Raw genomic sequence first — 13,708 nt, 5'->3', positions numbered from 1 at the left:
TATGAATAATATGTTGTTTTGTATGTTTTTTATTTTGTAAGATTATTTTGTTTATTCTCTTAATTATCGTTGTCAATTTCACACTCCACTAATATCATGGGTGGAGAGGTATTTGTCATCAAACCTACATCTAATCTCAAACCGGGCCATGAGATATCATTGAGTTAATAAAAAAATGAGAAAAACATGAGATGAGTAAAAATTTGTATCTTATCCCACTTTCATCTCATGTACCAAACTAGTACCTAAATTTTCCCATTCCTAATTTTTCCATACACATTTTTTTTTATAAATTATAAATCCAAACATACTGTAACGGAATCAACACTTTTAATATTACCCGCTCTTTCCAGAATCCCATGGCATTGGCGATTGCCCCCCTTCTTGTATTCACTGTGCTTCTGTTCATCTTCGCCGTTGAATCCAGTGCTGATGCGGAAGGAAATTTCGATGTTCGTAGACATTTGTCAACTGCCACCAGGTAGCTCGCTGGAATTCTGACATGGCATGATTCTCGAGTTTTCAGTGCCCATTTTGGTGCGATCTTTTTTTTTTTTTTGTGTGTGTGGAAACATTTATGATGTTGTTTAGTTGAAAATCATATGCGAGGCGGACTAAATCTGGCTTCCTGGTGATTTTTCCTGGAGAACATTTTTCAAATGTCGGTTACGTTGGACCCTTATTGGGATTATTTGTTTGGGTGCTAAAATTTGGATTAAAGAGTAGTTTGTTTATTTTGTGTTGATTTTTTTATTGAAGGACTTCTGTTCTGATTTGGAAATTTTCCATTTTTCTATTCTATTTCGGAATAACTTTTTGCATAAATAGACTGACTTTGGTGACTTTTATGCAGATATCACATAGCTAAGGAGCTTTCTGACAATTCATTTGTGCCATCAAATTCTCTTGATCAGTGCCAACCTATTCACTTAAACCTTGTGGTAATTGTCCTTCAGCTTTTTAAACCACTGAAAAATGGATTTATTTTTACCAATTAACGATGTCTGCATACTGCTAAACGCTTGCATGTTCTACCATTTGTTTTTTGGAAAAAAAAAATTCCACTCATTGTTGAAGTTTTAGCTTTTGTTACGATCACATTCTTTTGTGGTAAATTATCTGCTAAATGTATCAGGTCAGCACATTGCTGTGATGATCTCTAGTATGGTTGTTTAGGTATTATGCTAAATACGCTACATTTAGTGGTTTTACTAAGAGTAGTATAATTACCTTATGTGACTAAGGTTCAAGAAAACTGGAAAAGTAAGAACTGTACTTGTCAAAACTCTGCGAACTTCTGCTTTTTTGGTCACGCGAAATGGTAATAGAACATTGCAAATACTTTGTTGGCAAAATGTGGAAGTTCCAATCGGGGGAGGGATGTTTAAAATCTATATGCTTCAGTGAAATGCTTTTTGTATTTTCAAGCTGGAAGGTCCAACAAGGTTTTCAGCATATCTTTTTACTTGCCTGTTGAAAGGATTTCTGGTAAACCATGTGATATTGCTTACTTTACAGATTAATATTGAGAAATGTAATGCTGAAACCACATTGATGAGTGGGTGTATGCTTTTTCAGTACACGTATTCTTGCACTTTTAAATCAGTGTGCGATTCCATGGTTGGCTTGGCAGGCAAGGCATGGGACCCGAACTCCTACAAAGAAAAGATTGAAACAGTTAGAAGCTTTCGCCGTTCGTATAGACGCCCTATTAGGTAACCTGAAACAGGAGAAATCATCTGTACAGAACATTCCTATGTGGTTATGGGGATGGAAATCTCCTTGGACAGGAAAGCACAAGGGTGGAGAGTTGATCAGTAAAGGAGAAGAGGAATTGTATGAGTTAGGTAGTAGAACCAGAGATAAATTTCCGGAACTGTTTCATGAGGATTACCACCCTGATCTGCATCCAATTAAAGCCTCTCAGGTTTGTGTTGCAACCACAATTTTTATATGATAATAGAAGATGAAGAATCTGAAACAAAGAAGATAACCCAGAGATAATCTCACAGTACCCTAGCCAAAGCTAGTCCCTAGCACAAGCTAGTAACACTCATGCCAAAACAAATAAACTGAATGATTCTTGATTACCCTCCCCCCACGTTTTATTCCTCTTCACTCACACATCTAGATTCTTCCATGGGCTTGAGACTCTTGGGCCTCAATCCAATCTATTAAAGCCCATGAGAATATAGTCCATAACAGTTTGACATTAAATGATTTAACTATGTCACTGGCATATGAACCCTGTATTTAGGATTCCATTATTCTGTTTGCAATGTCTTTCAGCTTCTGCGGCTTTCAGAAAGGCAGAGAATCACTTGAATTCATTTTAGCACTATTTAAATCCATTTTTCCGGTCTTGTTTTGTTTTCCTGGCATATCATTCCATTTAGTTTTCTGAATATGCATTTCATATAGTATAAGCATCTAATGGGTGATATTAGCATCTGCTATGAGTATCTTTGCTAGTGGTTGTTCATATAATGGATTGTTTGTGTGATTTATCATTCTTAGACCTGCATGTGTTCTGAATACTGATAGGTTTCCCGAGCCTCAGCTAGTGCTGTAGCATTTGGAATGGGGCTGTATAGTGGGAAAGGAAATCTTGGTGCAGGACGCCATCGCGCTTTTGCTGTAACCAGTGAAAGTCGTGCTAGTGACATAGTACTAAGATTCCATGATTGCTGTCAAAACTACAAGGTAGAGATTATTTCTTGGATTTTGCATTTAATAATTAAAAGTTTTACATTATAGTTTATAGTGTTATAATATATTATTAACACCACCACTCTTACCAAGGTAAATCTGGGTATTTCTGTGCTTTTAAAAACTGTGTGTAAGAATATAGAATTTTAGCCAATATCATTTGAAACTAGGAAATATCTTCAGTTTTATCCATTGAAGTCCTTTTCCTCTTGCAGGTTTAGAAGTTCCCGGTTCCACTTTGGTTGGCTGTTCAATATGAAATACTGAAATCAACTTTGAAATGAGATTGTGTTCGTCTTATGTAGTTATCTGTTTTTACATGAACCATGAGCCTCAAAATATTGCAGAAGACACTTTCCAAATTACTGTTTTAAGCCTTCAGGATAACAATGAATTTTAACGATGATGGACCATATCATGAAGTAGATTTTGAGTTGTAGGAGTTATCGAAAGCGTAGGATGAGATTTTGAAGGCAAACTTAGTAAATAAATTATAATCCTAGGTTGCTTTCGGATGGAAGGATTTGTATTTGAAAGATGGAATTTGAATACTCTATTTCTGGAAGATTTGAAATCCACATAATTAAAAAATTCCCAAACAAACACATTAAATTTGGAGCATGGATTTGAAATCATTTGGTTTGTGTTTTTAACTCGGGAATCAATGTTCGATGACTGATTTTTTTTTGTTTTGTGTTTTTATTGGTGGTTAGTCATTTTAAAATGGCTTTAGAATTGAAGATTAAGAAATGATTGGCTAATTATTGGGGAATTTTGTTTTGACAATACTTTTTATGGTGTTTAAATGCTGCTGTGTGCCTTTACATTTCAGGCTTATAGGAAGAGTCAGGAACCATCTGTTGAGAAGCTCAAGGAACCCATACTAAATGGAATAACTCGAGCATTAGTTATTCGCTGGGGTTTGAATTTCACACTCCAGGATGTATCAACACTATGGTTTTTGTGCAAACAGGTGACAGTCTTCTTTTCTTCTTATTTTCTGTTTAGGTCTCAACTATGCCATCAAATAGTTGTTCTTATAGAAAAGTTCCATTGCAACTCTTTTACGGTTAAATTGTATCAGGAAGCATCCTTATTAGATACAATTGATCAAGCCTGTGCACTTTTTAGCCCATCCGAGGTATTTACACTTTCTCCCATTTTATCATCAGAGATTAATTTCGTATGATTATGATACTAATTTGTACTCTAGGTCGGTTTGTTGGAGTGGACAGATGATCTAGAGGCATTTATTCTGAAGGGCTACGGCAATTCATTAAATTACCGAATGGGAGTACCATTACTTGAAGATGTTATTCAGTCGATGGAGCAAGCCATCAAGGCTCATGAAGGTGCGTTTTTCTCCATCTCTTTGGCCATTTTTACAATAGGAGGTGTGGGACTCGATTATAGGTTACATGCACCAATCGATTCATTTAAAAATTATTGTAAACCAGTAAAATATTAATCTGTATCATCAACTGAAGTTCGATAGCAGCTGTGCACTTTGATTTGTTTGGGGAAGTTGTTCACGGTACCACAGTACCACTTTTTGCCTTCAAGGTGTGTGTGCCTTTTTCATCAATGACATCCTATTCTATCCATCATCAGTTATGGTGCCAGTCCCCGTGATTTTTGGACACAAACTGAATGCATTAGCTTCTCTTATTAGTTATTACAACTGTTACAGAAAGTAGTATCTTGGCCAACATTAGGATCTGTGGGCCCATAGAATGTGATTGCTAGTGTTACACTGTTGCTGACTTGTTGTATGTTAAGCATAACTTAGAAAATGAAAAGAAAGTTACATTACTCTAATCCTCATTTTTCTGATGATATTGGGAAGTTGAGAGTTTTGAGTTCAGCTCAAGGAACTGGATTTTATATATAAGGTTGAAAGATCCATTATGTTCCCTACTTTACCTTCATTCTTGATGGAGACGTGGTCGAAATATTATCGTTGAATGGGCTTTGTTTGTGGAGCTGCTTTTTGTCCAAGGTGGTACATTTTGAAAGCTGGCTTACTTGAGAAGGATGCAGTTTCTTTGTCTTGAACCAGAAGTAAGGAAGTAGGAGATCATGAAGATTCATTTTGCAAAATAGTGAACTTAATTATTTATTTGAACTAGAGAGCACGTGCGATGCACGTAAAAAATTTATAATTAAGATTAGAGATATTTGATCGACGATATTAATTAAGATACAATATGATTAATTAATGGTTGGTAGTAAAGTAGAAAATTAAGGGGACAAAAGGAAATTCACAATTCAATGTGGTATATTTATATGTACTAGGAAAGCACGTGCGATGCACGTGAAAATTTAATAATTAAATATATGTTTACTAATATGTGATACATAATAGAAAAAGAGATATTTGATTGACATTATTAATTAAGACTCAATATAATTAATTAATGATGGAGTAATAAAGTTCCATTTATTCTATTTTCTTTACATCATTGCATGTTCTTTGTCTAATCAATAATATCGAGTGATTGGACAACATATTCATTTACTTTAGTGTCTTTCCTTGTATTCGTATTTTAATCCTTTTTCTTCTCCTGCTTTGTAGATGGATTTGTTTGTGGAAGCTATGAAATGGCTCGACTACGCTTTGCTCATGCAGAAACTTTACTTCCATTTTCCTGTTTGATTGGGCTATTTCTCGACGGATCTGGTGGGAATTTCCTGGATTTTTGGACATGTTTAGCCTTTCTTCGGGGTTATTTATTGAGTTACCTGATTTTATATGTTATATTTTCAGAGTTCAAACAAATACAAAGAGAACAACCTCTACAACTTCCTCCAAAACCCCCTCAAAAGAGAATCTGGCGTGGTAGTACAGTTGCCCCTTTTGCCGGAAATAACATGCTAGTTCTGTACAGCTGCCCATCCAACGTCTCAAGCAAATACGTTGTACAAGTACTGCATAATGAGCACCCTATTCCAGTGCCGGTAAGGCTGTCTGTATCCTATGAAATGACATTTTAAAAGGGCCTTCTGTCTCGAACTTGTACATTCGCGCTCTTTTGTGAACATGATAGAAATCGCATCCTGAAATAATTCTTATTTGACCTTGGTTTTTTCTTTACACTCTACTGGTGAATTGATACAGCTTTTTATAGCCTTATCTTGAACTTAATTGCTTCTACTTGAGCATTTGAGTAATCCATTTTTTTCCTTTTGTGCCAAGGGTTGTGACAATTCTGACATTTGCCCTTACGAGATGTTTAAGGTATGCTTTTTTTTACTTCTGAATTTAGGATTTTTCTCCAAAGAATGATCATAGCATCCCAGACTTTCGGTTCTAGTTTCACGCATTGAACATTTTCTGTTTTATGCATGTAGATGAATGATAAGTACCCAAATGTAGGATGGTAGTTATAGTTCGTAATCAATTCACTAAATTTAACCTTCTATGAACACAGGAAAGGATAGCCGCTCCTCATTTGAAGCACGACTACGGTTCTCTTTGTAGCATGGAGTCGAAGCAACCAGAAAAAATCATGCCAACCAGTAAGTTAACACAAATGCTAAGCTGGATTTATCCTTCTAAAAAAGATGAGCTGTAGAATTCTGAGCGGGTCCCATTTTGATATTTCAGTCGTAGGCAACAGTCCCCGCTTACCACACACTGTATAGACAACGTCTTGTTGAGATTTCCCAGTTCCTAACTAGCTGAGAACTCTTTATTTTCCTATTTATGTGTTCATGTAATAATTGATATTTCATTTTATTCCAGTCCTTCGTTTGATATAAAGAATTAATCCAAGTCCACTTTACGTTTTTCATTAACTCAGCTAATTTTTTTATTTTTCAAAACTCAAATGGATAATTAGCCATAACCACAAAATTACTTCATCCAAGAACGTTCTCTAGAGTCCAGATTTTAGTATTTCATTGTATTCCTTATGTACCTCAGATAGACTGTGATTTATTACCCTCTTTTAGTGAAGCTATTTTCATTAAAAAAAAAAAAAGAGTACCCAAATATCTGAAAGAATGAATATGAATACCTATAGCAGATACTTTTTAATTTCTTACTAGTGGATAAAACATGTTTTCAACGTCACCTATTCAAAAATTAAATAAATGTGTTCATATTTCGAGAGTGGGTTTTTCCAAAGTTCTTTTCAATGGCTAATGAACATTAGTTCGTTAGTTTTTGGTAGACAGTATATTATGGTATACAGACTACAGTAAACAAATAATTTGAAGTCGACTTCGAATCTTTAGAATAGAGCCATAATAATCCTCAGTGTACATCTAATATCTCCTTCCAAGAATTTGCTAACAATTTACAAAAAAAAAAAAAAAGAAAAGCCTCAACTTTCTCATACGGGGTGCTGCAGTAGCCTGCAGCCATGCTCAAAGCTTCACTGGCAAGTTGGAATCAGTTTAAAGACCTATTTAGTCTATCTATAAAATTCAAGTCTTTCTCACGAGAAAGAGTTTCACCCATCTAGCTTCATACTTCCACAAAACGGTTGCCAAGGCCCGAAAAAAGTCGGTTCAAGCCTTTTGTCGTTCATCTTTCGTTTCGTGAAAGTAGACTCGTGATCTATCTACAACCATGAAGAGGGTCAGGCATGGTTACCGGCCATTTCTAAACAATCCCAAGAAAAGCAATTCCATTGACTGAGAAGTATGTGACCATATGCTCGTGGAATGGTTGCTGATATCCAAGAATATTTTATAACTTCGAAAGAATCACTTACATCTTGACCATTCGAGCATCAGCCACGGAAGAATTAAGATCTTCTCGAGACTGAGATCTTCTGCTTTGGAGACGCATTTGGCTACCATGGGAAGTCCGGTACGAACCAAGATTACTGCTGTCGAATGGCATCTGTACTAAGCTACCAGATGAATAACTATGCGCTACACTGCTGGACGAAGAGTATAGTGATGGCTCGGTAAACTGGATGCCACCTTCGCCACCACTGAAACCAAGTCCGAAATTTAATGGTCGTTGTTGAGAGCTGGCAACTGTGGGACTCAACGGCATCTTAACCCTTCCATCACCTGAAACACTTTTTGTTGAGAGAAACATACGAAAGAAAAATATAGCCCAGCTCACAAATTAATTTTTTTGCCAATTTAAGTGACTATTTATAGATATACGAGGAAAACTCTCGTTCGAATTAAATTAACTGATTACTGTCCTTATCTTAGATAACTTAGATAAACTCAAATTAAAGAAATGACGAGCAAAAACATAAAACAGATACATTTTTAATTTATCCTTATGTTTCTGGAACGGAAGTTTCACCAACACAGTCAAGTCTAGTTGGATGTAAACTTCCACTACACATGCATTCAGTTGGAAACCAGCTTGGATGTCTGCAGTGTGTCACATGTCACTCACTATTTCCCAGTTAGAGTTTAAAGTATGTGACAAGTGGTCGCCATTTAATCAATATAGCGAAAACTTCAGTAACAAATGCAACACAAGTATTTGCATGTCTTGTTGGATATTGAATTTGTCTGGATCGAAGATTGTGTACAGGGACTTCTAATCTATATTCAATTTGAGCAAAATTAATATCAACTTGCAGAATATCATGAGCAGAGTCGGATAGGACGAATAAAACAAGTGAATGAATATCTAATCAACAAAGAATAAACGCTCGAGATATGGTTGTGAAGTATTTTTTCTTATTATCCTTCATAGCGTAACAAAAGGAAATTGACTTCCTCCGCGTATAGCCATGCCCCATGGTACATAAAAGAAACAAAAAAATCAGAACTGCTGGACAAAGTATCAAGAATAGTGGAATTACCTGTATTGATAGGACTCCAGCGCTGAAACCGGAAAGGAGCTGGAAGATTGAGAACTGATGGGGTCGTCACACTATTATGCCTGAACAGCGGGAGATATGACTTCCGAAAAAACTTTGGCATCCACCAATTGCCAATACAGGAAAATGCACAAAGTAGGACAAGTAACGAAGCAATCAAAATAGCAGAAAAAATATATGGATTCATCTTTCCCCGCAGTAATTCATAACCAAGAAATTTTCCCCCATATGAAAATGCCTTTCCAGCTTCAAATAGAGCAACCCCAAGAGTCCAAGTAATACTTCCAGAACCAACAATTACACTGCTGTCAGTAATATGCAATCCTTCTCTCAAGAGAAGCACAACATAAGGTGCCCTGAAACAGTATTGTTCGATAAAAGGCTGAGGAATGACACTGTTTTTGGCAACATTCCATGATTTTTCACAAAATTCATGGCCCTTCTCTAGTACATCATCTAAAGAGGCATCCGTCTTCAAGTTGAAAAATCGATACACAACATAAAAGCCAGACAGAGCATAAAACTGACCAATGGGGCGAGGCAGATTTTCCTCAAGTGCACAAGGCTGCAGCTCACAATCCATTCCAGAACTATGATCCGACCATTCAGACAAATTGACAGCAACTTTAGCCAGAGCAGTACACTCGTCCCATTTTGGATCTCCAATAAGCCTAATGGGAACCACAGCCTTTCTTCCTTTACCTGATTTTTTACCTCCAATAGAAGGACTTCCATCTTGTGGGAGAAACGATAAACATCTTGAACACGAGTACTGCTCTTTATAACCAGACTGCAAACAAGGGTGCTTAATTTCAACCTCTCCGCTAACCAAATCGGCATTGGTAATCTGAGTATGCTTCTTGAAAAGATAAGCAACAGATTTGTCAAATGCATCATTAAGCCCATACCCAGCAAGGGAATAGGCACTTAGATGATGCTTAACAGGGCCAATGCTCAATTTTAAGTTTGCATCAGGGTCGTGTTTCTTTCCTGCAAACGTGACCTGCAAGGATGAGCCACCCAAGTCAAGCGCACCGTACGTTTCTTTCTTAGGAATCGACCCTAGGACTCCCGTGTGATAATTTAACGCTATCCACCCATAATACGCTTCCTCCATGCCAGTGATAATTTTAACCCACTCCTTTTTGCACAAAAAGGGAGAACTCTTAAGAATGGACCAAGCACTATTAAGAATCCATTTGGAGTCTGAATTTGGCAACCTGCGAACTCCGGCAGTGGCATAGAGGAACACAGAAGTGGTCTTATGTGATTCAGTAGGAACTTGTTTCTCAGCCCATTTGATAAGAGGCTTTATTGCTTCTCTCAACCCAGAGATATTATGCACCAATTTGTCGAATCCAGGCTCAGTTTCCATTCTGTTGTAAGCTCGGCCTTTCTGCGTCCTTTGGAAACCTTCGGGCAATGATTTTAATAAAATAGGAGGATTGTTAAGCTTTTTGTGATTAACAGATGCCTCATATACATAAACACGGGTTCCAGTGCTACCACAGTCCAGCACAACATAAAAACTTGGATGTCCCTCTAGACCAGTTAGAGTAAAAAAAGTGAACGGAAGAAGCAAGACAGCCAAACAACAATAAACACAAGAAAATCCATAAAACTCGCACCCACTTTTTTCGACCAAATGTGACTCCTGGTGCTGCCTTCTGCTTCGAGAAACTCAATCCACCATTTTCTCCATGCAAGAAATATGGATGTAATGTGTGGCCTGAACTTTTTGCATCTCCAGCGTTATTAATATCACCACCTTCTAGATCAACTCGACTATAAGCAGACAAATCTTGAAGGGAAGATGAGAGTCTCATATTTGCTCTCGTCTCTGGACTGGTTAAAGTATGGCCATGAGGGGAACCAGGAATAGGCGGCAATCCAGGTGCTCTATATGAAATAGTAGAAGCCCTTGAGGCAGAGAAATGGGTTGCTGCAGATGTAAAAAAATCTGCAAATTTATTGAATGCCATGTTGGCAGAATTACTAGCAGCAAGTTGTTCCAGAATGGCCACGTTTCTCAAGCGGAAACACAACAGCGGATTTGTGTTCGAAGGTCAGCAATACCAAGAACTAGTTGAAAAAAGGGTGACTGCAAAATTAATTGGTAAGACGTGCCAAATATTATTAGATGGCGCAAAACATACTAGATGACTAAAACATTTCACACAGACCGTATTAATTTATGAATCAATTGCAGAATGCTGCTTCAGAGTAGAGAACATAATAATTAGCAAACTTATAGGATCAGGAGATTTTCTGCATCAAAAACACTTCAATAAGTTAAATTCCAGTCCTTCATAAATTCATTCATCATCTCTCATATCCAAATCTTATACATGCTAGAGAATTTTTTTAAAGAAGAAAAAAACTGATCAAAACATCCTTGCCTGACAGTGAAATAGAGGTTCTATTTTCTAGCATTCAGTATCCTATTAGGAATCTCATCCTAATTGACAAAATGTATGTGACTCCAAAATTACATAGAAAGTTAATTTTTTTCCTTAAGTTGTATAAAAATCACTGCATCTAGAAGCATAGTTGAAGAGTAAGACTGATCGATACCATCCTCCAGCAAATAATCCGTAGCTTCCAATAAAAAATCTCGCTCTGTTCATAACTTGAAAGAATATATATATATATATATATATATATATATATATATATATATATAATTTGTTCAGGCTAAATTCTAAAATCCTAGCTGAACACAGAGGACAATGTAACTAGATCAAATAAACCTGATGAAAATTTGTTCACAATGTTATGTTAGTGATACATAAAGTTAATTCTACGCGACACAACTCAACAAAATTTCCTTAAAGCTTATCCTAAATTACCCAAATAGTTACGTGAAGCCGATTTTATCGAGAAATGATAAACTCATACAAGAAAATATATAAATTTTTTAAAGTCCCTCCTCATCTAAATTCTTTAAGTTCCACCTGGTTGCAATCCCATTCCATAGCCACCATAATTTCAGAATCTGTAAGAACAATAAACACCAGAATCCACACAGTAAATGACACATTCCTCCATCAATTCCACAATGGAAAACTAATTGCCGTCCAGTAATTCACCACAACTTTAAATTCCAATCCGATTCCGAATATAATCACCGAAAGCAAAATAAAATTAAAAAACCGCATATCTTCAAAGCCAACCACCATAAATTATTCGACAAACAATGCACAGAAATCAACGAAAACAATCTTCAGATTACGAATAATCATCTGGGCTCACTTACCGTCAGATCACGAGGAATTTTCAACACAGAACAGAGACTGCGCCTCGAGTGGAAAAATCCACCCTTTGGGTCCAAATTCGAAAGTGGGATTTCTGTTTTTCCAGAAAAATCGAAGAAACAAAACCGGAAAACCTCTCTTGGGTTTGAATTTGTCACACCGAACACAGTCTAAAACCTTCTCTCATCAGTTTTCTTGGTTTTGTTTCTACTTTTGTGTTTCTGGTGATGTACGCCCGTCTTATGTGTTTATGTATATATATACAAAAAATTAAAAATATATTTTCAAATTGATACATACATTATTAAAAACTAGCCACATTTGTGATAATGTTGTATACAAATATTATGTTTTATGATATATATAATAAGAGTTTTATTATGTTGTTCATCTATCATGCCCATCAATCATGTCCTGTGACATTATTATATTGGTCACATCCAATAAAATAATGCAACATCATTGGTGGCATGCTGGAAGGCATGATAGGTGGGCAGCATAATAAAACTCTATATAAAAATATAAATTTATTTGCTTTATATATAATATAGATATAAATATAGATAATTTTGTGTGGTTTTTCTTTAAAAAAAAAATAAAAAATGAGCATACTAAAAGACCACTAAGATTATCTTGTTTTATATATAGTATAAATATATAATATAGATATTTCAATTTGTATATATTCAAGTTAGAAACTTAATTTCACCGGTTACTTAAATTGTTTTAAGTTCGTATTATTATTTTATATTAAACTAAATAAAGGGCAAATGATATTTTTTTTATTTCAACTCCCTAGTGGTTCCCATTTTTGAATTAAATATGATTTATTAACTAATATTTTGTACGTGACATTGTTATATATATTGAACCAGTCTCGGCTATGCCGAACTATCGGTTACGCAAGGTTTCCAACCGATATACTTTGGATTAGAGATCCAACATGCTTCCGTAAGATGAATTAAATTTAAATATCTTTTTGACTATAATGTCGTCGGGTCATACCTGCCGAGTTTTACGAAGTGCTCCTCACACTCAACCACGCAGTCGCAACAGATGGTTTCTAAACAAGCTCCTTCAACGACACTCAGCACAACCTTAATTCGTTTTCTACCTTAAGGCGTGTGATATATAAATGTAATTATAAAATATTTGCATTGATGAACAAGAGACTTAGAAAGTTTATTCTGACATATTATTATTACATAAATCACTTTCTTTGAAGAGGAAGAGACAACTTGTTTAGCTACTCATGGTAGCCTGGTTCTTGGAATACATAAAATAGAAAATTTATCACAAAAATTAGAAAGAGAAATACAACAATTTTATTCGTAAGAAAACTGAAGGGAATGCTCGATGTCTTCAGCTTCCTCAACTGCCTGTATTTATAGATGTAGTTCCACTTTGTTCACCGAGAAACTTCAGGGAATCTTACAAATGTCTTGTATTTTTTATTCCATTATTGATGACATTTTTACTAGTGGAGGAATTACATGCCTGTCACTTTCTTTTGGCTTTATTCTTCTCACATGCCCTCTTTATTGTTGTCGGGATATCTTTTTCTTTTGAAGTGGACTCTTGTGAAAACGCATCTTTAGTGGTCCCTGTCCAACTTTTCTTGTCTCGAAAAAATCATCCGATCCGTTCGGGGTCTAAAGGTTTTTTTTGAATTCTGGCTCCTTCTGATTTGGACATTCTGGGTAGATATTCTCTAACCATCGTCCGATATGAGCCAGGATAAGTGCAATTTATGCACTTAATTTATATATGATTTGGTTTGACTTTTGTGATGTATCGAATGGATATTATGTGTACTATTTGTTGTTTTTGTGAGTTGCAAGGATTGACGCAAAAGTAGCAAGAAAAAGCGGAAGGATTCATTATGGAGTATCAAATTCAGAAAATTACTGGGAAATATTGATGTATCAAAATCCAATCTTC

The 13,708-nt window shown here is 35.9% G+C and overlaps 1 protein-coding gene and 1 pseudogene across 2 annotated transcripts; one reads left to right on the top strand and one right to left on the bottom strand.

Annotated features, from left to right (window-relative positions):
* Positions 1 to 345: 345 nt before the first annotated feature.
* LOC140865825 (uncharacterized) lies at positions 346 to 6,489 on the top strand. 2 transcript variants are annotated; one of them, XM_073270613.1, is made up of 12 exons: positions 346 to 481; positions 854 to 941; positions 1,634 to 1,927; positions 2,545 to 2,703; positions 3,542 to 3,682; positions 3,794 to 3,850; positions 3,923 to 4,061; positions 5,285 to 5,389; positions 5,477 to 5,667; positions 5,906 to 5,947; positions 6,141 to 6,228; positions 6,317 to 6,489. In XM_073270613.1, the coding sequence occupies exons 1-12, from the start codon at positions 360 to 362 to the stop codon at positions 6,352 to 6,354; spliced, it is 1,464 nt and encodes a 487-aa protein (XP_073126714.1). In that variant the 5' UTR covers positions 346 to 359; the 3' UTR covers positions 6,355 to 6,489. The 2 variants fall into 2 exon arrangements, with proteins under 2 accessions (XP_073126714.1, XP_073126712.1); XM_073270611.1 differs by having other exon boundaries at positions 6,141 to 6,489.
* Positions 6,490 to 6,964: 475 nt separating this feature from the next.
* Positions 6,965 to 11,977, bottom strand: LOC140862125 (probable apyrase 7; annotated as a pseudogene).
* Between the last annotated feature and the right edge of the window lie 1,731 nt (positions 11,978 to 13,708).

The sequence above is a fragment of the Henckelia pumila genome, chromosome 4, assembly GCF_033568475.1.
Source record: "Henckelia pumila isolate YLH828 chromosome 4, ASM3356847v2, whole genome shotgun sequence".
Lineage (NCBI taxonomy): Eukaryota > Viridiplantae > Streptophyta > Magnoliopsida > Lamiales > Gesneriaceae > Henckelia > Henckelia pumila.
Note: the sequence above shows the minus strand (reverse complement) of the source record. Positions and strands in the feature narration are given on the sequence as shown.

Excerpts from the sequence above, each read along its gene's own strand:
- LOC140865825 (XM_073270611.1), top strand. The coding sequence starts at position 360 with ATGGCATTGGCGATTGCCCCCCTTCTTGTATTCACTGTGCTTCTGTTC. Across the intron at positions 482-853 it reads CATTTGTCAACTGCCACCAG|ATATCACATAGCTAAGGAGC; the intron begins GTAGCTCGCTGG and ends ACTTTTATGCAG. Across the intron at positions 3,851-3,922 it reads CACTTTTTAGCCCATCCGAG|GTCGGTTTGTTGGAGTGGAC; the intron begins GTATTTACACTT and ends TTTGTACTCTAG.